The 22346-nt window shown below is 53.3% G+C and overlaps 1 protein-coding gene across 6 annotated transcripts; it reads right to left on the bottom strand.

Moving 5' to 3' along the window:
* Positions 1 to 2181: 2181 nt before the first annotated feature.
* LOC123032539 (protein ZNRD2-like) lies at positions 2182 to 22233 on the bottom strand. Of its 6 annotated transcripts, none has more exons than XM_044448482.1 (4): positions 21791 to 22233; positions 4266 to 4417; positions 3153 to 3237; positions 2182 to 2702 (listed from the first exon to the last, which is right to left on the bottom strand). In XM_044448482.1, the coding sequence occupies exons 1-4, from the start codon at positions 22137 to 22139 to the stop codon at positions 2326 to 2328; spliced, it is 963 nt and encodes a 320-aa protein (XP_044304417.1). In that variant the 5' UTR covers positions 22140 to 22233; the 3' UTR covers positions 2182 to 2325. The 6 variants fall into 6 exon arrangements, 5 of the variants coding, with proteins under 5 accessions (XP_044304417.1, XP_044304418.1, XP_044304419.1 ...); XM_044448483.1 differs by lacking the exon at positions 21791 to 22233 and adding an exon at positions 4561 to 4685; XR_006416492.1 differs by lacking the exons at positions 2182 to 2702; positions 3153 to 3237 and adding exons at positions 4561 to 4799; positions 15093 to 16398 and having other exon boundaries at positions 4289 to 4417.
* Between the last annotated feature and the right edge of the window lie 113 nt (positions 22234 to 22346).

Here is a 22346-nt window from a genome sequence, read left to right as displayed (position 1 = left end):
GGCGGCGGCCACACCCGCTGCGCCCGGCGAGGACGCGCCTTGCCGCCGCGCGGAGGGGCGAGGCGGCCGCGGGAGGCGCTGGCGCGGCGCGGCTCCTCCGGCCCGGCGCCCGCGGGCAGGTCCTGCCCCTTCCCTCCTCCTCCTCCTCCTCCTCCTGCGGCGGCCGCCGCTTGTAAATCCCCGGGCGCTGCCTCCAGCCCCGCTCCCTGCTCCGCACTCGCCGCAAGCCGCTGCCTTCCCCCCTTTGGGGGGCTGCGGAACTTAACCTGGAAAGGGCCTTAACAGACGTTTAAAAAAACTCTCCGCAGGCCCCAGAGGTTTGGGGGGAAACATGGAACTCGCCCGCCTTTACGCACCGTCACGTTTCCGTGAAAACATCCTGCCCGGGAGCCTCGCCTCCCACTTCGGTTCTCTGCACTGCTCGCCTCCCGGAACGTCTCCAAACACCTCGGCAAGGTAACCGCTCCACGCCAGTTTTACCTTCAACGTCAAGTAGTGGAGAACCCGTTCCTGCCAACCAGTAAAGGATACTTTCATTTCTTAAAATACACCTGCTGCTTCCTTGATCTTTTCACATATTCTGAAGAAACGTTTCTTTTCTAGACGTCTTTGAGGAACAGTTTGCAAACATTAAAGCCCCAAAAGACGAAAGGATCCAATGTAACAACAAAAACCCTTCAGCGACGGAACAGGTTGCAATCACACCTTTTATTCAGAACCATGAGGACTGGAATCTTGATTTGCTTTTAGGGGTTGCAAGGACCCAGGTTCAGTCCTTTGCATCTATCTGGGACTGATAGTGACTGAGCTAGTAAATGGATGGTTTAATTGTAAAACACCCACCCTCTCCTGCCTCCCCATTTAATCCAGGGCTTAAGGCACACCCAGTTCTGCTTTGGATAACTCCAGCTACATCTACACCTTGTGTGTTGCCCATAGGTTCATCGAGGGCCTTTGCCGCTCCTGAAACGCACTGCCCTTCCTCAGCTCCTCCAAAGATGATTTTGCCCCCGCTCCCCAAGAAGCCTGGCAGGTTTCAAGGCAGCTCTGAAAGAAGAACAGCCGATCTGATCGCATCCTGTGTCGTCAGGAAGGGCGTCGATACCCGCTTCCTGGCAGGAAGCATGAGCAGTCGTGGGCACGGGCAGAGCCGGCCCGTCCTAGCCCTCTTGCCGCCAACCAGCTGCAGGGCCTCTCTCCAGAGCCAGCACCAGTGTGGAGCCGCAGGCTGGGGAAGCATCAGACCCGGGCTCAAGGTTATATGAGAGAGAGAAAGAACGAATATGGCCCAGAACACCAACTAGCAGCAGAAATTCTGGCCTGGACCAACAGGAAGCCTGACCTGCCAAGGCCATTTCCTGGTGCCAGTTCTGGAGTTTGGAGGGCCCCGAATTCAATTCCCCTCCCCTGGCGGGTTGACCTCGGTGCCCCACTCTTGACCTCCTTTGCAGGTTGGCTCCCACTCGCTCGCTCGCTCGGCAGGCAGGCAGCAAGTCCGCATTGGCCCCCGCGGCTTCTCTTCCTTCTCACCACCACTGCTCATTACTCCCCACAAGGAACGTGGAGAAGCAGGGTGGAAAGGTGGATACCTGCCCGTTTCCGGCCGGGATTCCCAGCCCAGTGACCTGGGGAAGGCAACATCTGGCTCCACCAGGCGGTGGAAAGCTGCCCCAAACAGCTGGGGAAGAGGCCTTTGGCCTACGGTGGGTGGCGGAGTTGAGAGGAGGACGCTCACAGCAGTTCAGTATTCGGATAGCATCTAACCCTGTAATGCTGTGGATCAAACGTTCATTCAAACCTCCATGCATCAAGAGGTGTGGGAAAGAGTAAACCATGCAGGTGGACTATTAACTGTGCTGCTTTTCACGACACCCCCCGTTCGTTTCTTTCCGCAGCCACACGCGAGCTGAAGCTGGGAGAGCAGCCCCAGAGGGCTCCGAGGCGGCCACGTGTGGGTGACGGTCAGCAGCGGTTTGGGGGCCCCGCCCCCCAGGAACAGCGAGGAAATGTGCGAGGAAGAAAGCGATGCTGATGATCCAGGCGTGGGGCCGGAGCCTTCGAGGCTAAGGAATGCCGGGCCGGCCACCCACAAAGCCAAGCAGTTCCCCACCCCCTTCCATGCCGTCACGGGCCTGTTGGCTCCGCCGCAACGGAGGTCTGCAAACGCCACGAGAAGCAGAGTGAGAGGATGGGTAGACGCTTTAATGGGGAGGGAGAACACAGTCTGGCTGGAGTGGCTCGGACTCGGGCCCGTGAGGGCACGTCCCCACCCCTCATCCGTGGCTGGCGACACCCCGGCAGAGCGGGGCCCAGCCGCCGCCTCCCTCAGGGCAGCAGCTCCTTAATGCCCCTGAGGGACTCGGTGCAGGACCGGATCAGCGAGCAGAGCTGGATGCTCGTCTCGATGGACGCGTCGTGCTGGAGCTGCTGGCTGGCCCAGCTGATCTTCCGCAGTATCGCCTCCTCTGCCTCCGTCAAGGCGCTGCTGGGCAGCGGAGAGGCCAGGGCCGCCACGGGCGCTGGGGGGACCGGGGCGGGGGCAGAAGCCCTGAGTCCTGACGCGGCGCCCTCGCAGTGTTCTGGCCGGGGCACGTGGCGCGGAGTCGGCAGGGAGGAGAGATACCCGGAGGAAGGGCCGTCTTCACAGTTGGCAGCCAGCTGGTGTTCGCGCACCTGCGACAGGGCAGCCTGGGCATTCAGGGCTGGAGAGAGAGGGGCACACAGGCGTGACCACGGGATCCTGGCCCTCCCGAGGTGCAGCAAGCCAGCCCAGCCGTCTTCCCACAGGCACCCCAGTGAAAGACACGACTCTGAATGACCGGCTCTTCTCAAGCACAGAAGACCCTGGCACATCCTGGGTTAGCAAGGCAGCCACGAGCACAGAAATCACCTCAGCTGCCAGAACCATCCTCGCGTGACTACTGAGCGAGGGCTGCTTGCCAGGCCCATTTTCTAGGAACAGTGTTGCCTCAGCGGCTAGGAAGACTGCGGACGAGTTCCAGTGCTCCAGCTGGCAGCTAATTAGCAAATAAAGCCCTTTGCCCCAGGCCCCATTCCATGCATCGAGGCCTCACTCTAAAGTGACTATGGGGACAGACCTTAAGGTGCAACAGCAAAAAGCTCCTTCCCCGCCCCCCGCTCGCCAAACGTACCAGGATTGTCCTTGTCGACATCAGAATTAAGTTCTTGGCAGGCAACGCAGTACAATTTCTTCTGCTTGTCTTGCAGCAAAATGGTCTAAAAAAAACCAAGGTTGCAGAGAGGAAAGGGGTGTGTGGAAAGGTCAGCAAACAAAAGAGCAGGCGAGGAAAGGAACGGGTGCTGAGGTGCAGGAAACAAGTACCCAGGCTAGTCACTAAAACTTGATCCAACAGCACCCAGAGGCAAGGTAAATGGGGAAAGGAAAGTGGCCACAAGTTATCAGTTGAGGAGGAGGAGACAAGCGTTCTCCAATCTGAAGCACATACAAAATCGTTCAATGTATAGCTGGGCACATTCTGCTCCATTATTTTGCAGTCGGCGCCACCCACACCAGCCCCTCCTGCAAAAGCCACCGCTCAGCATCTGCAGCAGAGGAGCAGCACCACCACACAGGGTGGGTGGACTGGGGACATTAGTGGCATCTGGAGACCAGACCATGGCAACGGGTTTTCTGTTTTAACTGGCACTGATCAGAGAAAGCTCTTCTCAGGCCACAGCTGTGGTCCATAATGGTGGTTCTGGGGGCAGACAGCCAGCACTGGACCCCCAGGACTTCTCCAGAGATACGACGCCCCTTACATCTTGCTGCCATGCTGCTTTGCCCTAGAGAGGCCGCTTCAGCCCTCTGTTTGCAGCTCTATCCTCCACCAATGCAGGGACTGCGCCTTAGAAGCCACGCTCAAATTACACGGGGTGTTTTCTGAAGCTTGCGGGGCTTTATTTGGCTGCAACTGGGAAGGCCAGTCAGGGGCGCCTGCATTCATGTCAGGCTGTCCCACACTCCCCAGTCTCATTAAATCATTCTTTCGTCTCCAGGGCGCCAAGGCGCAAAGCTCCTCCTTGCCGGGTGCGTGCGTGCAGGGGGTGGGGGAGCAGGGAGGAAACGCTCCTTACCGAATTGGTGCAAAGCTGCCATCTAGGTCAGCCTCCCGCCAGGGATCTCCGGGCCTGCGACTCCCATTGCGCCCCACCAGCGGGATGGCTCTCAGCGAGGCCACCACGCTTTGTTCCCCCCTTTCCCAGCTGGCGCTCAGCACATGCCCAGGAGCACCCTCGCCTCTTACCCCGCAGTCCTCGCAGCAGTCGCCCAGCATGCGGTAGCCCTTCAGCAGGTAGTCGCTCATCAGCTTGCTGATCTTATCCTGTCGCTCCCGCCGGGCCTGGATCACCTTCAGCTCCGCCTCCGAAGGCGGCTCCCATTCCGCGTCGTCGGAGCCTGCGCCGGGAGGGAAGGAGGCGGCGCGGAGGGTGAGGCGGCGGGCCCCGGCGACGGCCCCGGCTCCGGCAAGGGGCCCCGTCTCCGAGCAGGCCCGGCCGGCCCGGTCGTCATGGTAACCCGCGCTCCCCGGCCTCACTTACCTGTAGCGTTGAGCGCCATGATTCCCCCGGCGGCCGCTTCCGGCTTTAGCCACGCCCCCGGGAGCGCCGCTCGCGCGAGGGCCGCTCACGCGCCTTCGACGGCAGCAGCGCCTCCTCGTTTCCCCTCCGCCGGAACCCGCGGCGCTGGCAGGGAGGTTCCGAACGGCTGTGTTCCCCCGCTGGGCGTGCGTGCCTGCCGCCGCTGGGGTCGGGTGTCGTTTTCAGTCTGCCTCGAAGCCCTAGGTTTGATCGATTAATGTACGCATCATATTGATATCCCAACGTGTATCCTTCTGCAAGGAAACTAAGGTAGCGTACATGATCTTACTCCCTTTTGTTTTATTTTATTTATTTAAAACCTTTATATCCCGCCCTTCACTGTGTCTCAGGGCGGTAACACAATAAAATACAATTATTGTAGCAGCGATTGGGCAAGGCATGATTTTCACGGCATAGTCGGGGACTGTATCTCAGATCTCTCGAGTCACAGTCCAGCACTTCAGCCACTATTTCATATCGACTGCATGCATGATATCTGAGGAAGAAGCAATTTGCCAGGAGCACCTTGGGACTCTCCAGCTGGTTTGGGCTACCAAGGCAAGACATTACGGGAACTGCAATGCTCTATGGATGAAAATGCACTCTGCCTGTGCTCAGAAAGGGCCACACTTTCTTATGATGTTCCATAAAGAAGGTCTCAGTGGCTGGCAAGAGATTAGCAAAGTGCTAAGAGATGCATTTCTGCAAATACCTAAAACTGGTGCACCCAGGGCCTCACTCACTACAGGTGTTTCTTATGGTGAGGAGAAAGCACAGCGAGCATGCTGCAGATTCCAGTGCTTCCAGGTTCAATTCCTGCCATCTCCAGTTTCTAAAATGTTCTGGTGTCAAGTGGTGGAGAAAACCCTTCTCTAAGATTCTAGAAATCAGTCAGGATAGGCAAGGATAGGTTAGATGGCAAGTAGTCTTGACTTGCTACTAGGTAGCTACTGATGTTAATGAAACATTAACATAATTGTTATGTTAATTAATGATTAATATTAATGATGTTAATTATAATCAACATAATAATTAACAATAACATAATGTAACAGCCAGTGTGGTGTAGTGGTTAAGAGCATGGGACTTAGGCGATCCGGGTTCTAGTCCCTGCTCAGCCATGGAGCCAACTGGGTGACTTTGGGCCAGTCAGACTCTCAGCCCAGCCTACCTCACAGGGTTGTTGTTGTGGGGATAAGATGGAGGAGGAGAATGATGTAAACTGCCTTGAGCCCTTTGTAGGAAAAAGGCAGGATATAAATGGAAAAATAAATAATAATAAAATACATTATTTAAACCATGGTTACTTCTGTATGACTCTAAGTCAATCTTCCCCAAATCCCACATCTTCCTGGTTCTCTTCCCCCATTTCTACTTCATAAAGTTTTAGACCTCAATGTCCAAACATCTTCCACGTACAGTTATATATATGAAATCAGCATGTGAAGACAATGAAAAGTCATGCTCACATTCACATTGACTGTGGCCTGTAAGGGACTGGCTAAAGGTGGGAAAACTCCAGAGGGCTTTGCGATTCTTAACAGAGAATCACATCTGTTGACCACATCTGGTCACATGTGTGAGCAGCTTAGGGAGGCCATTCTGGCAGTTGCCAAGAGGGATAGAGAAGTGTGGCTTTTAAAAGTAAAGAAAAAAAAGCGGTGGAACTGGTGTGTGTGAAAAATATAATAATAATAATAATAATACTTCTCAGTTAGTGTGTAGTTGTGGTCCCAGGTCTCCTACCAATACTGGATTTAGCTCTTCGGCCTGAAAAGGCTGTGCCTGTAGTGAAGGACTCTGAGCAGCAGTTCAGTGTCATGTAGTCCAGGACTAATAATTGAATTGGCTGCAAGTTCATTTAGGTCATGTAACTTTGTTCTGGTCAGAAGGTTGTGAATTGCTTATGAAAGACAATGTAATGTTCCAGAAATGTTGATGCGGCACAGGTATCTTCTCCCATCTCCCCAAAGATACAACAAAACTTTTTCAAAGCTGTTTTCTTACATACAAAAAAATGTGCTTGGACATTTTTCCCAACTTAAAGGAATTGAAAATGCAACTATAGTCTGTAGTTACTGTATTTCTAATGCAAGTTGTGCTCATGTGTGTTGTAATACCCATTCTACAGGTTGGCATCATCCATTCTGACCACCTGTATCAGAATGTATACCGAGAAGGAATAAGTTGTGTCTGAGAGTTGTGTTTGACAGATAGTGATTTAAATTTATTCTTTAATAAAAGAATTTTAAAAATTGCGCTCTTTATTGGTGAAATGTAAGATTACAGTTCAAGGACTCCTGTGAGATATTACACTTTTCATGCCATCTAAATGCGGAAAGAGGAGCTTACATTACAGGGTAGTGCACGTATTTCAAGAGAACTGCTTGGGTCTGTGTGTTCAGATCACTTGAAAACGAACAGGGAAATGGGAAGTGCGTTACGATGCCGGCGGCAGCGAACAGCCCCGCCCGGTTTCTTCAGGCGGCCGCCGGCCTTGGGTCCGAGCCGCCTCCCTCCGCCCGCCCTCGCTCCGGGGCGAGGCGCTTCGTGCCCGGGGCGGCGGCGCACCCCGCGCAGGCATTTTGCGAGCGCGCCCACAGGCCGCTGCCCGGCCCCGCCCGGTCGGGAAGGCCCCCTCGGCGCGACGGGCGGCGCCGCTTGCCAATCAGCGTAGGCGAGAGGACGGCGGGGAGGCGGGACGGGCGCTCCTGCCCGCCAATCGCCGCGCGCAAGGAGACGCGGCTTCCGGCCGGGCCGCGGAAGTTATCCCGCCCCCCCGGGACGGTTGCCCGGCAACGGGCGCCCGCCGGGGCGCCGCCGCCCCTCCCGGACGCGGCCCCACGCCGCCCGGGGCCGTCGGAGTCGTGTCGGCGCCGGCCTTCCAGACCGCGGGAGCCCGCGGTGCGGAGGGTGCGCCCGCCCTCCGCGAAGAGGCAGCCGCGGCGCACCCTCGGCGGCGGGGCCATCGAAGACCCCGGATCTTGCCCCGCCCGCCCGCCCGCTCGCTCGCTCGACGGGGCCCGGCCGAAGGCGCGATGCCCGCCCGCCCGCCCGGGACACACGCCTCGTGCCAAAGCCGCGCGCGCGCACCGCGGACGAAGCTCCGTGCGTGGCTGCAGCCGGGATGGGAAGCCTGAACAGCTTCGGCCGGGAGGAGACCCGAGTTCCAATTCCCACTCGCTCGCCCGGGACACGTAACGAGGTCGCATCCAACCGAACCCCAGGAAATGTGGGGCGGATACCCTCGTGCGCCGCAGTGAGGCCCCGGGACGAAGGCAGCAGCTTGTAGCCATAGGATCCGTACGAGATAGCACTGAAGGGCATCTCCGAACACACCGTAACATTGTGCCCGGAGCTCATTCACTCATAATATATGGAATCAATAAAACGGACCATTACACACACTGTAAGTGGTGCACATCAGCTGAGGCCTTTTGATGCTAAATATCCAGCTTCGTAATTGTTCACCAGAGGATTGTGCTCCACAACTGGCATTTTGCGAAGTGCTGAGAAAGGCCACCACCACACCCTCTTGGAACGGTTAATTCTCCGTTCCTGGGAATGTTGACAGTCAACCCAGGCTAGGCCTGAGATCAGGGCAAAATCCATGGAAAGACACAGAATGTTCATTTTCTATCCACTGAACTGGCCTGTGGCCGTGGCAGCAAGGGGAACTGGGAGACGGGAACTTCTCTTCCCAGCACTGGGTTAGTGCACTTGCAAGGGGGTCTGGTAAATAGCATAAGGGTCAAAGGGAGGAGTGTCTGAGATAAGGACAACACAATGCATAATATGACATTGTAATGAGTGTCTGAGTACGGAGAGCTGGTGAGAAACATTTTGTGACTGAATGAAGTCTTGGTCCAAAAGGTTACAGAAACCAGCTAACAAGACACGTGCATCTGAGACAAGATGATCTGAAACTGCAAGATGAAGTAAAACGGGCAAAGTGTAGGAACAAAAGCTCCAAACACAGGAGTATTTCACATGTTTAGCCTGGGCATTATATTGTTTGTAACTAAAAGCTCCAGAATATAGAACAGGGTGAAGTGTTTGCAATTATGGTAAGGAGGCTGGATTAGAAATGCTTCACAGAACAAGGCCCTCCCACCCAGGTGTGTGTCTCTCCTCTTTTAATGCACCTCTCACTCACACAAATGACCTCTTTTGTTCATGGGGACTGGAATGACCCCTGGAAAATTCGGCTTATGAGCCCAATTCTGTTTCCCTGTAGCCTAGCTGAAGAAAAATATAGCTGGTAAAAGGAAGCTGTTTTCCAGTAGACCTACACCCTCTTAAGGCGTCCAGTGCCCAGTCCGGTCTAGTGCCTCTTTGCAAGATTCCGTTACAACCAGGAAAAGGGGAAGCAGAAGCTGAACTTGAGTTCCCCATGCAGACTGCCTTTGTTCAGATCTCCCAGGAAGCTGAAGCTGCTTGGGCACAGATTATCCAGCAATTCAGGGAGAGCTTCACAGCTTTGAACTCCCTGTGAGGAGGATGGCCGGCAAAATCTGACCCCACAGAACAAGCTGCTCTGTGGAAACCGGATTTTACAGGTCCAGTAACATCCAGAATATTTCCATGGATTCTAGTGCTGCCAAAAGGTGAATTTCGTAACCTCTGTCTGAATGTGAAAGCCAGTGACAAAACAATCAGCGTGGCTTCTATCAAGTAAGAGAGCCTGTAAGCACAGCACAGGTTCTGATCCTTCCTCTTCTAGAGGTTAGTGGTGACTTGCACACAACCTGTTGTGACTGAGCAGTGCATGACCTGATGGCACCATCTTGGCACAGCGGAAGCCCGTGGGCTTTGGTAGCGTGATGTCAAAAGCCATGACGAATCAGTGGACTGGATTCAACGTGCTGGAAGCATGACAGAGCCGGAAGCAGCGGCCACATCCGACGCGCCTCATGTACCTAGAGACGTTTACGCTAGAGAGAAGCTCTTGGTTGGCCGGCAGACACCAACAAAGCACCGCACTGCTGGTACCGCAACCAGAGCGTGGTCAGCTGCCACACTCCTCACCTTTGATGGGTATGACGGCAAGGATCCCTCTCGCACGATTAGATGGGAGGGAGTGAACACGATTCTGTAACTGGGCAACACGGGAGCAGAAGCGGCAGAGCAAAAGCGGAGCCCTTCCATGGGCACCTCCTTGCTGCAGTTACACGGTTTTGGGTAATGCGGAAAGCACTGTCCTTCAGGCGGCCGGCTGGGCCCAGGAAGGATGCGGCTTCGCTTCAGGAGTCTGTCCTGCTAGGGTTGCAATGAGTAAAACAGAACATGCCTGCATGCATTTTGAGTTTGCATAGTGCTAAGAACAGATCAGAGGGCATCCATTCAACTTTGAACAGGCGGAATTCAATGGGCATCAGATGGGCGAATGGACGGCATCCGTGGCAAATGGGTGCAGCACACCTTGTCCATGGTAGCCCTGTGCAATCCCTGGACTTAGGAAAGTCAAGACACCTTGATTAAGAGTGTACATTCTGCAAAGCAGCTGCTTCTTGCATCGCATTTTGCTTCTCAGTAGGCAGTAAATGCAGTCAGCATTCAATACCCACTAAAATCAAAGAACCAGAAAAACCTTCCTTAGATTGATGGACACTCCTATTAAGAAATCTTTAGTTGCATTAAATGAATTGAATAAATCAAATGAATAAATAAATGCAAGGATTACATTGGGCCATAACTGGGGTGTTTTGGTTCAAAGGTCAAAATGCAGATTTGTTGCTTGGTCCAACTGCTTGCCACGAGACACCACTGTCTCTTATGTTAGAGGAACTTTCTTGAATTGGAGAAAATAAAAGTTTTTTCTTAAAACTGGAGTCCTCTCGAGTTGAAGGGCAGGGGTGGTACCGTGAGATCAGAAGTCAAGAGCATCTCCTTCTATTTGGGACAAAAGAAGGAACCAAACTCACACCAGCAGCTTGCAGGCTCTGCCAATACGAGAACTGCTGCTCGGGCAGGTGTCTGGCTTGCGTGATTCCTCAGCATGGCTGGAACCCTGCGATGGTTCCTGCCGAGGCTGAACTGAATGAAGTCCACGGACACCATCCGACTCAAGTCAAATACCGAATGAAGCAAATACCTGCCCAGAGCTGCAGTCAAGAATTTGGCCGACTTCTAAGTGGCTCCTCTAGTCAAAGCCGACTCTTACCTTGACTATTCTTTGTGTCAACACCCATCAAACTGTACTTCTGGGCCCTGCTTTATTGCCAGCCGCTTCTGCCCACGAAAACTCCTGACCTCCAGACGTTTCTCTAACCATAGGAAGGGTGCACCGCAACTGACACACAACTCGCATCCAGTTTTCTGGCCGTAGAGCCATGGGTTTAAAAACCTTACTGACCTGTCGGTAATAAACAGTGAGAAGACAGCTCACTGATCGGGACTAAATGCTAGCAGGACAGAAGCCGACCGCTTAGCAGGAGAAATACTGGAGCCACCTTTCCACCACACCAGTCGAAGCAAAGACCTCTTCCTAGCCACGCACACCTCTCCCTGCCCCCTGCCATTGTTCAAGGTGCCCGATTACCGTGCCTCCAAGTCTAACAACCCTGTTGAAAATTCTCCAGGAGATACAAGCAACAGATGGACGAGCAGTTAGTGCTTCTGTTTTACAGCTGCCATCTATTTCGAGAGGTTGAGGGAGGCTCTGGGACTGCATACTTTGGTTTTGGGGAGAAATTTGTCAGATTTAACTTGGCGACGTGGCTGTGAGGGAACAGAAAAACCAAGCTGAGTACCGTATTTAGACCGCACGCTGGTGTTCTTGGGCAATTCTGCTCGGTTAGGTGGAAACCAAGGCAGCGGACCATCTAACTCGAAGACGGATTTGCCCAAGAAGTCGCTTCCTTAGAAACAAGGGACAGATAAAGGAGCACAAGTTTCCACATTTTAATCAGTTTCCCAGAAACATAATCCTATGAAAAGCGACAGAACGATCGATTATCTAACTACTAGGAAAAACAGGTAAACGTCTATCCTGCATCAAGCTAGTGTGCAGCCATCCTTTCCAGCTGACCGGGCTTTCTGGGTTTGTACGTGGCTTTTCAGCCCTATGAACCCATTTCAGTTGCTGCTGCTGTTCCTGCAGCTGCACGGAATGAACAGGAGCAGCGACTGCTCCCGCCGACACGGGCCTCGGCCTCCTCCGCCTTCCCTCTTCCCTTCTGCCCCTCCGGTCTCCAGTGAAGAATCGTCACCCTTCTTATGGCCTCCTGCCATGTGAGCCCCATCAGAGGTTCTGCTGCCCCTCCCTATCTGGAGATTCTGACGCCGGGAGGGATTCCCAACGGGGCCGTGACTCGTCTGCAAAGGCGGTTGCAACTTACAACGGAAGGACCCAGTCTTCAGCACTGCAGGAATGGAAGAGCGCTGGGGAAAGACCCCTCCAGTTCCCTTGGGCTGGAGGGTGGTCCAGGGCCTGTGAATCTTGCATGCAGTACTGGAAGACTAGGTCTTCAGAATCCCCAATATTGTGACCTGAATTCTCCACTGCACTCACCCACCTCGAGTCCATGTCAGCAGAGATGCTCCTGATGGTTCTGAGAGTGACTCCCAGGTCCCTCCAAGTATTTTGGACTTCAGCCCCCATCAGCCATAGCTTGCATGGCCAATGGTCAGTAATGATGGCAGCTGTAAGCTGAAACATCTGGAAGGACCCCGGCTGGAAAGGGCGCACTTGCGTATGTGCAAAACCGGAGATGTAACACGCGCGCACCCCCCCACACCCAAAACCACCGGACAGCTTGAGTTTCTAAAATGTCAGTCCCCGCATTTTATTTAGTTGATACAAAAAGAGAAGGAAAGCCCCAAACAAAAACAGAAAACAACCCGAACTCACTTCTAGCATCAGGTTTACTTGCACACGCTATACCGGCAAGTCACAAAGAAGAAATCAGCAAAAGATGCTGTTACATAAAAGCAAGTGAACTGACTTAGAAAAGATACCAAAAGATCCTTTCAATCAGGACTTTGAAATGAGGATTTCAATGCAAGACAAGTTTTATTTCGCACTGGCAGGACCTGGAGCAAGGCAAGACCAAGGAACCAGACGCAACGCCGTTCACCGTGTGGCCACCCTCACCCCGGGACTTTGGTTTTAAACGGTTGAGTATGCCGAGATTTACAGCACTCCTGAGGCCAAGCAGAGCCCTACTCTGGCAACCCAGTTGACTTTCCTGGAAAACGGTTTGCCTTGGATGGCCAAGTATGGCTCACTAAAGGAACAACACACGCTTGACTTAGAGTACGGAAGGCCAGCTGAAGCGAGACAGAGGTGCTGCTGAGGGCACCCGTGACAAAGGCTGGAAAGAAATGGAGCAACTAAAAGGATGTTCTGAAATTAAAAGGCAAAGACTGCTCGTTAAGGGGCGCGGCAGCTTGTGGTTTCGCTAAATGCATTTGAACGGCGGGCGCCGGGACGATGACGCAGCCCCACCCCAGGAGAGACGGGGGAAAATCCTCTATAAACGGCGCTGGTAATTAGCATGCATCTGCAGCTGTGTGCTACGGAAATAATCGCCATAGGCACCCGCGTAACGGGCATAATCGGATTGCATTTCAGGGAGTCGGCGATAATCCAGTTGACCCTTTGTTGGCGAATGGCGGTACGCATGGGGGGAGTCTGCTAAACGGCGTAAATCTGAGAGGTCAGATAAACGGCGGTCATCTGAGAGGTCAGAATTGTACCTGGTTGAAAGAAGAGACATTTGATAAATAAAAAAGCGTATGGTGATGCCCCACATCATACATACTCTAAGATGGAGACGGCCTCCCCCACCCCGCACAGAAGGGGGCGCTGCAACCTAAGCAGAGAACGGGGGCTACCAGAGGAGTCCAAGGGTCCATTTCCATCACCCTGTTTGCAAGAACTGTGGCGATTTTACCTGTCCTAGCAGGTAAAATCTGCCCCCCCAGTACTTGCTGAACCTTTAAACAGAACCTCGAGCCTTGCTTCAAAGTTTGTGAAGAACAGCTCTGTGAAATGAGGACCGGGCCTCAGAGGCCACCTTCCGAGTGGCTGGGAGCCCTGAAGGCAAATGCACAGGTGTGCGAGCCAAATCCCTCAACTGCAAGCACAAGCAGCGCCCTGCCGTCGCCTGGCGAGCCGAATGCAGTGGAGAATTTGCTCCGGAGCTCATGTCCGACTTCCCCACTTCTAGAGCCAAACAATGCGCTCCGATTCAACACAGCCGTCTTGATGTTCAGGCTGGGGGCTGAAGTGTGAAGTGCTCTGTGCAGGGCAGGCTTCCCATAACTCGAGTCGGCTGTAAACGCTACGGGGTCCCTTGGAGCGGGAGGAACTGGTGCTCAGCACAGTGTTGCACAGTCATTACTTGGAGCAAAGGCTGGTGCATCTCATTTCTAATGTCACCCAAAAAAGCTAAAGAAAACCTACTTCTATGCTGTGTGGCAGAATCTAACCAGGCAGTAATGCCAATATGAGTGATGTAGACGACCGGGGGAAAAGATGAGTGCTTAACTCTTAGTTTTGTTACATTCAGTATTAACTGAGTTAACGCAAATTTCAAATGCAGTATGAGGCAAGCCGGCCAGTTTCAAATCTGTAACTGATGTTTTTTCAGATGATTATCTGTAGCATATGTGTATGTAACAGAGTGAAATGAAATTAATATATAGCAACAGTGAAACCAAAGGTGCCCCATGCAGAGCTACTTGGGCTGTTCAAAATAACCAGTGCACCAGCAGTTTTTGGTCTCTTCTGTTTTTTCCTTAAATTGAAATAATGTAAGGGAAGTATGCTGAATTGTCTTTAAATGTCTGCAAGCATTCCAGTGAAAAACTCTACATAATATACCATTTAAATCATATTATGTGCTTTAATTTTCCTCCTGAAATATTTCAGGCCAAGTATTTCTGGTACAAACCAACAAAGAGGAGCATTTTTCTCTTTACACATAAAATGATCTTAGGGAAATTAATGTGAGTTGGATTAAGAATTTTCCTATGTAAATCGACTCTGTGCAAATTAACCTAAGTAACCCTTGAAAAATTTCCTATTCAATTTTTTCGGGAGCACTCATACACCTGGCCAGTGTACAGGAATCCTTCCACACATCCTCTTGCATAAGGCTCTGCCAGGGAGTCCCGCCTAACACACATTAAACAGATCTGTACTCGCGATTATCCAGAGAAATAAGCAGACAGGATAAATGGTGAAGTGCAGTCTGTATTTGCTTCCCATCTCACAAAGAAAAAAGCACAGAAAAAGGCTGAAGGACCAGCTGGATTCAGGAAAAGAAAAACTAGCGGCACAGCCAGTGGAACAAAACATGAGCAAGCCCCATTCCCGACCCACACTCGCTTCCGGTCGAATGCCACCCAGAGCACTCGCTCGAAGCCCTGTCACCTCCCGGGCCCCGCAGCGCACGCTCCATCAGGTCGCTCTGGAAGCGCGCAGAAATCCACAGGCGGCAGGCGCGCTTCAGCTGAAAAGCATTACCGCTGGGTTAGCTGCATACCTCTTATTCATCACAGCTGCCTTTCGGTAGAGGTCCTCACGGCTGCCACGTGGTGGGGAGAGGCGAGTGCGTTCGTACGGCGGGTGGAGGGCGGCAGCGTCCGACTGCGTCATTCCCGAGTAGGAGGCTGCCTGCTGGGTGGGCTGAGTCAGCCCGTTGTACGCCGGCTGAGCTCGGTAACCTGCCGCTAGGGGAACCGACGCGGACTGCTGTGCCGCATAGGCGGCCTCGGCTGGGGCTCGGTAGGTGTTGGTCATGGGAGTGGAAAGCTGCGTTTTGTAGGACGCGGCTGTGGCAGCGTCCTGCATGCCGTAAGCGGCCGCCAGGTTTGCCGCAGACTGCGCCCCGTAGGCGGCGGACAGAGCAGAGGAGGCCTGTGCCCCGTAGGCAGCTGCGTGGCCGACCGCCGGCTGGACTCCGTACGAGGCGGACTGGGTGGAGAGCGCGTGTGTGCCGTACATGGCCGACTGGCTGGCTGCAGGCTGGGCCCCGTACGATGCCGAGAGTGCGGCAGCCTGCGCTCCGTAAGAAGCTGCGTACGTCGCAGCGGCCTGCGCCCCGTAAGTGGCAGCGTATGTGGTGGTGGGCTGGGCCTCGTAAGTGGGGACCTGGGAAGCGGCTGCCTGAGCCTCGTAGGTCGCTGCCTGGGCAGTGTAGGTGGTCAGCGCGGCGGCTGCCGGCTGGGTACCCGAAGTCCCCATGGACACGGACGACTGGGCCCTGTATGTGTTTCCGAGCAGGGTGGAGGGCTGGGCCCTGTACATTGCTGCCTGACCGGTTGTGGGCTGGGGCCTATAGGCCATTCCCAGGGAGGCTGAAGGCTGGTCTCTGTACGCTGTTCCCAAGGAGGCTGAAGTCTGGTCTCTGTAGGTGGCTTGCTGGGTTGTCGCAGGAAGCATGTAGCCTGCTCTGGAGGGTGAGCGTCTAAGGGGGCTCCTATCCCTTCCGAAATAAGAGGGGGATATTTGCCTGGCCTGACTGTCCTGCGTGTCGAATTTGTTTAGATTGTTGTTGCCCAAGCGCTGCTGATAGTCATATTCGAGTGAAGAATAAGCCGAAGCCGCCATCGGGAAAGCAAGATTACCAGATCGCAAGCCATCGCTCCTGGCCTGGAGGTTTTCTACAGTTGGGATTTTGTTCTTTTCGGCGCCACCAGCCAGCGGGCCCCCGAGCCCAGCGGGCCCCCTCTTATGAGCTTTATTCGAGAGTTCGACATTAATTCTTTTGCCTTTGACTTCCCTTCCATTAAGATGTTCAATGGCGGCTCTAGCATCCTCGTCCTTCTCCATGTGAACGAATGCATAGTCTGATAAAGCAGCAGACAGAAGGTTATCAATAGCGAACACACATGACATTTCATTACTGGAACGCTTGCCTACTTGGATCTGGCCCGGATACCAAGGAAGGCCGAACCTGCAACACGTGCGCTATCTGGTGGCAGGAACGTGCAGGCCGGAGCAGGGTTATTTCTTCATTTTATTTTAGTAATCTCTGTTCCGCCCGTTACTCAAGATGTTACAGTTCTACAACTGTAGCAGCCACCACAAAGGAACAGTCATGGGCATTCCACGCAGCACGAGGTGCCCCCAGCCCTACTTGGTCGGAGGGCTGAGTGTTGGGCTTCCTACCCTGCTCCCCAGTCCTCTCAGAATGAATCCCAGGGAGAACCGCGATGTTCCACACCGGCTCTGCACCTCTTCATCTCTCTACTTCAACAGATCCCTCCTAAGAAAGCTTGTCTCAAGATGAGAACACTGCTAACACAGCTCTTCCACGTGGGGATATTAATGCTTCGCCCAAGCATATGGAAAAGGCCTCCCACACTGCCAGGCTGTACACATTTTTGCAAACATACTTGTGGCATTGTTTTAGAAACACTTTAGTCTCTTCTGGAGAGGCTGTGGCTCAAGTTTATCACTACTTTAGCCAAGGTGAATTTCAAGTTACCACAAGAAGTAGAAAAGGGCTGAGGGGAGCTTTTTATTCTGTAAGCCCACCAGCATGAAGTACATGCCAGCAACTTTTCAGACTCTATGCCATATAGCAGAACACCAGACTTGCATTTCAGAGCAGATATAGGGCAAGAACCTTTGGGTACCAAGACTATTCACCTACTGGAGTCAAATTAAGAGGCCTAACAGGATAAAAGTGTACTGGAACCGCAGGCACATGTGGTCACAACTTCTGACACATTCAAGCTTTGCTCTGATTCCAGCCCAACAAGACCAAAAGCGAAGCACCTTAGTGGTCACAGTGCTACTTGTAACCCCCCCCCCCCATTTTTAGACAAGCAGCTGCCAAACCGGGGGCATATTCTCTGATCTGCAATGGCCGCTTCAGTGCAATTTCAAAAAGTATTATGCGGTTGCATATTTTCAATGGAATAAAAGGGTTAACTGCTGAATGAATAAGCCACTCATTCTTTCTGCAGTATAAAACAGGGCCTCTTCTTGCACACAATGGGGTGCCCAACAAAACACCAGCCAGAGTTTTCCCACTGTGATTCCCCACTGTTCTGAGTTTATTTATTATGTTTAAATTGGGTCAAGCATGGACTGTTAAGTGTAAACAAAAAGAGGCAACAATTACCAGGATCAGAGCTCAGGGAGTGTTCAGAGGCACTGGGTAGCTTAACTCAAAAAAGAAAACAAGGGATGGCAGTCGGATGTACTGCTAACAAACCAGCATGATCTAATGATGAAGGCGGGGGCAGGAGAGAGAGCAGCAGCAGCAGCGACTCCTGAGGTGTAGAAGCTCATGCTTCTGTCCAGTGTCCAAGCACAAGCATCATGACCTATATGGCTAGGCTTCTGCTACCCTGTAGAACTGGAGAAGGGAACTGGTGATGCTGTTGGGATCCACTCCCCCCAGTCCCGACGAGCATGGCCAATGATCAGGGAATTGTAGGCCACAGGTGCCTAAGGGCTCGACTGAAGCTTCCCAAGTTTACCTTACTTCTCAGCGCCCCCGCCTACACGAGGCACGAGTGGACAAACGTTATGGTTCAGGACGGATTCGGCTGCCTTGGGACAAGTCAGACCATTGCTTTGGATTGTACACCGCAAAGAGGCAGTCAGAAGGTGCGTATAAAAAAGCTCGAAGGCTTGGTTACGCCGTTCACTGGAAAGGCAGCCGTGCAAGCCTGACAAAGCCTCCCTCCCCTCCCCTCCAAGACAGGACTGGAGGCACAGAGGCGGCTGCCTGCACAGTCCACGGCTCTGTACGGCACGGTGCCACGCCGGGTCCTGGAGTTTCACGGCAGACTCGGGAAAGCTCTGCAGGGGATGCCTGCCCACCTCAGCCTCGAGTGCTCAAGCAACTGCAATTTCCTTCAGTGACCGGAGAGCACACAAGTCTTTCAAGCCAGTGGCTATAAAACACATGCAGAAGAAGGCGCAAGAGCATTTTTCAACTGCTCCGAGGCGGTTAACATCCGAGCCTACGGGACAGGGGAGAGCCAGGGAGAGGGACTGGGTGTCCACTTCGGGGCCATAGAATTCCAGCCTCTTTCAGAAGTTGCTTACCAGCCTCAGGGAAAAACTGACTTGGTGGAAAGACTATTCAACTGGCAATTGCAAACAGTACCATTTGATGATTCTGCCAATTCTTTCAAGGAAAAGAAGGAATGTTTTGGTCAGTACGTCTTCAGAGAAGATCAGGCTGTGAATACTATGCAGTATTCATCTCTAGATTCCCCTGCTAGTAACGCCTTCTTCCCACTGGTACCTGCCAAATTTAAACTGCTTTGCCCACATTAAATGTTCTTCCTTAAGCCAACAGCAAAGAGCCCACAAGTCATCCCCCTTTGGCTGGGTGGCTGTGTGAACAACACTGAATTCCGCTGGGCTTCATTTCATTCCTGTCCGTTTTAGCAATTGCTTTCCAAAATGGAAGTCACATTTTGCTCCAGGGGAGTCTGGCGAACAGACTAGGCGCTGTATGGCAAAGCTGTCCTGCACCAACGTGGGAATGTGTTCTAGCAACTCCCGCTCTCCGTTCCGTTCAAGTGTAATTTTCTCCTGACGGGCAGAAAGGAAGTGAAGTCTGTGCGTCAGACAACAAGTGGCTGAAAGATGGACATTCAGACAGCCTGTGCTTAATGCGGAGGAGAGCTGCACAACACACACTTTGCCGGGTAGCTGAGAGAGAACCCCACGGCCCCTGGGTTCAGTGACGGACTGGACAGTTCCAAATCTGTATCACTTAAAGGACGCTTACGCACATGCTTGAGAACGGGTTGGACCCATGACAGCGGATTGGTGGTCAGCTTTCTTACAGCTCTGGTGACTAAGCAACTGACTTAGTTTAGAAGATGGCTGCAAGTCATTCCCTGCCCATTGCAGTCTGGGCCTAACAAACTCTTCGGGAGGAAAAGAGGGGAGCTGAACAAATGGATGTGCTGCCCCAAACATCCCAGGTGAAGGGGAACAACTGATCATATACAACGGTGGCAAAGATGTAGATATATACCTACCTTATAAAACAAGGAAAATGAAGGGTAGACTTTTTTCTGCCTGTGCAGAGGTCACCATCATCAAGCTTGCACTTAACCAAAGCCAGAAATTCTACCCTGTTAAACCACCATGTGACCATCCACACAGTCTGTTTGTTTACACTTTGCTCCTTTCTTGGTAAACCCTAGCTAAAAATGGACATACTGTCCTGATTTGCTTAGGAGAAGTAACCCATAAATGTGGGTTCAGACATTATTTCCTGGCTCCTTTTACCTGCTCATGTGACAAAGAAGCGAACAGAATACATTTACCAACATGTTGCTTCTCTGCAAAAAGCCAAGCAAAATGAAGACTCCTGGCTTATGAGTATGTCTGTATAACAATGGACTGCTGGTCTGACCAACCAAAGCAATCTATATTCTTACATGGGAACACAGCTGACTCACTGGGTAGCTGGACGAAGGCCAGATGGCTGTCCAGTTTCTTTTTGAATGTCTTTAGTGTGAGAGAGCCCACCACCTCTCTAGGCAGCTGATTCCATTATATACTATCGCACAACTACACTAAGACTAGGGGGTGTCAGAGACCAGACCATCTGTTTCATAAACATCACCCAGCGCAATGAGAGAAGGGTGATGGAGAGCGCTGTGCCCATGCAGCGAACCGGTAACTTTGGGATCAAAGCTGAAATGTTCTCTTAACCAGGAAACTGGAGTAAGTATCTGTAAATTAAGGATCATTTAGAGGGTCCTATGACTTTGCAAAAGTCTTATTCAGTTACAGCCTTTTGCTACAGAACCGACTAACAGAGATTAGCCACTGGCAGGTCATGTTTGGGAAAGGCAGGTCTTCACTGCAGTGGTGGTGGGAGTGCACCAGAGCTTTACATTATTCCACTGCTTGGCCAAGAGAACAGACAACGGCGCTACAGGAGGAATCCTCAAATTCGCATTTGGCAGAAGATTCCTGCAGACACAGACGTGCCCCTTGACAGAAGTTACAGCAACTTTTCAGCCCTGCATCACTGACCCTGACATAGAGGAAGAGGATAGTATTCCCTGAAGGTGGACCCAAGCAGGAAGATGGCAAGTTCTCTACCACTGCAAACCTTTTGCGCCAACAACGGGTATATCAGAGACAGGACCCAACACTTTTGATCGCTACCGATTCAACCAGTCTCTGGCGCCACCAGCACAGAGTGCAGAGAGCTGGGCCACTGCAGAGTTGGTGTGCTGCGGGAGGCAGGCCTGTCTTGGAGCAGGAATTCCTCCTCTATGTACATGAAGCGACCAGCAGCTATTCCTTTCAATGCTCTGGTGCTGGGGTGGGGCAGAGCAGCCCGGCCACCCTCTGCTCGAGGGAAAGCCTCCTTCTGCCCCTGCAGGGTAGTTCTTGCAGTGGCTCAACATGGAAGGTGCACTCTGCACATGCCTAAAGGGCCTTTTCTCTCCTCATGGAAAGCATTTTTGTGCTCTTACAAAAACAGGACGACTCACAAAGACCAGACCTAACAACTATTTGGAAGTCCACTTACTTTCCCCCCTCTTCCCTCCCCAAACTTATTTAACTTTGTGCCGTGCCACGCCATGTCTTGTAAGCCTAGAAGCAGGAACATCCTTGTTTTTATTGACTGCACACAAGCTGGTCTGGAAGCCTTTTCGGCTGACGAACAGGATAAAAATGCTTTAAACAAAAAACAGTTAAGTTAGGCATTCCTCATGCTCGAAAGCGCTCCCCTCCCGCCACCTGCGAACTAGTACTGACAAGAGAGACCACAGCCGTTATGCTGTTTAGATCCACCTCTGCGACCCGCTGAACTTTGTACCCAAACGCAGTTCTTCCCCTCCTCCTCTGGCTTCTCTAAGAGACGCGTATGTTAGCCTAAGAACAGAGGCTCTTTCAGCACAACTGATCTTGGTAAAACCTCTCTAGCAACCGTTATCGGCTGGCGAGTAGGGCTCGACATCCATTAAAGGCGCTAAACTCGCAACGTTAAACGGGAGCGGAGTCTCCACGCTCGGAGGCGGACGGGCCACGTAAGAGCACCGAGGGAAACAGGAGCGGGAAGGGGAGACCTGGCACGCGGGCCTTCCCGGGGCAGCGGAGGCTTTCCCCACCTCCTTCGCTAGACCTCCGCGGGGCGCGCTCTGCACACGCCCAGGGGCGCGCCCATCCCCGGGGCGCTCTGCACACGCCCGAAGGCGGCGCTCCGCCCTCCCCCTCCGCCGCCGGCGCCGCCGGTACCTTTCACGATGTCGCACTCGACGACGGAGCCGAACTCCTGGAAGAGGACGCGGAGCTCGCCGCTGGTGCAGGCGGCCGAGACGTTGCCCACGAAGATCTTGACGGTGTGGGTGGGCCTGGGGCGCGAGTGCTCGACGACGACGCGGTGCCCGTGCAGCAGGTGCCCGTTGAGCTTGCCGATGGCGCGGTCGGCCGCCGCTTCGTCGCGCATGTGGACGAAGGCGAACTGCTTCATGAGGGCCACTTTCAGCACCGCGCCCGGCTCGGCCGCCTCGAACAGGTCGCGCAGCTCCACCTGCGACGTCTCCTCGGGCACGTTGCCCACGAACACCTTCACCCCCGGGTGCATCGGCTCGCCCTCACGCTCGAGCGGGGCCGCGACGGCGAAGCGGGAAGAAAGGGGCGAGCTGGCGCGCAAAATGGCGGCGGCAGCGCTGGCGTTCGCTCGGCGGAAATGAGGTCACGCGGCGCGCGCGCGCGCGCGGCCCCGCCGCCCTCTGCGCACGCGCGCTCGCTCGCCTGCGCGCGCCGCGGCGCGGGCCCCGCCCCTCTCCCG

The sequence above is a fragment of the Varanus komodoensis genome, unplaced genomic scaffold, assembly GCF_004798865.1.
Source record: "Varanus komodoensis strain SLA01 unplaced genomic scaffold, ASM479886v1 scaffold55, whole genome shotgun sequence".
Taxonomy (NCBI): domain Eukaryota; kingdom Metazoa; phylum Chordata; class Lepidosauria; order Squamata; family Varanidae; genus Varanus; species Varanus komodoensis.
This window is presented reverse-complemented; position numbering and strand designations above follow the sequence as displayed.

Excerpts from the sequence above, each read along its gene's own strand:
- LOC123032539 (XM_044448481.1), bottom strand. The coding sequence starts at position 22,139 with ATGCACCCGGGGGTGAAGGTGTTCGTGGGCAACGTGCCCGAGGAGACG. Across the intron at positions 16,399-21,790 it reads CGAGTGCGACATCGTGAAAG|ACTATGCATTCGTTCACATG; the intron begins GTACCGGCGGCG and ends CTGCTTTATCAG. Across the intron at positions 13,300-15,092 it reads GCAGCTGTGATGAATAAGAG|GTACAATTCTGACCTCTCAG; the intron begins GTATGCAGCTAA and ends TCTTTCAACCAG.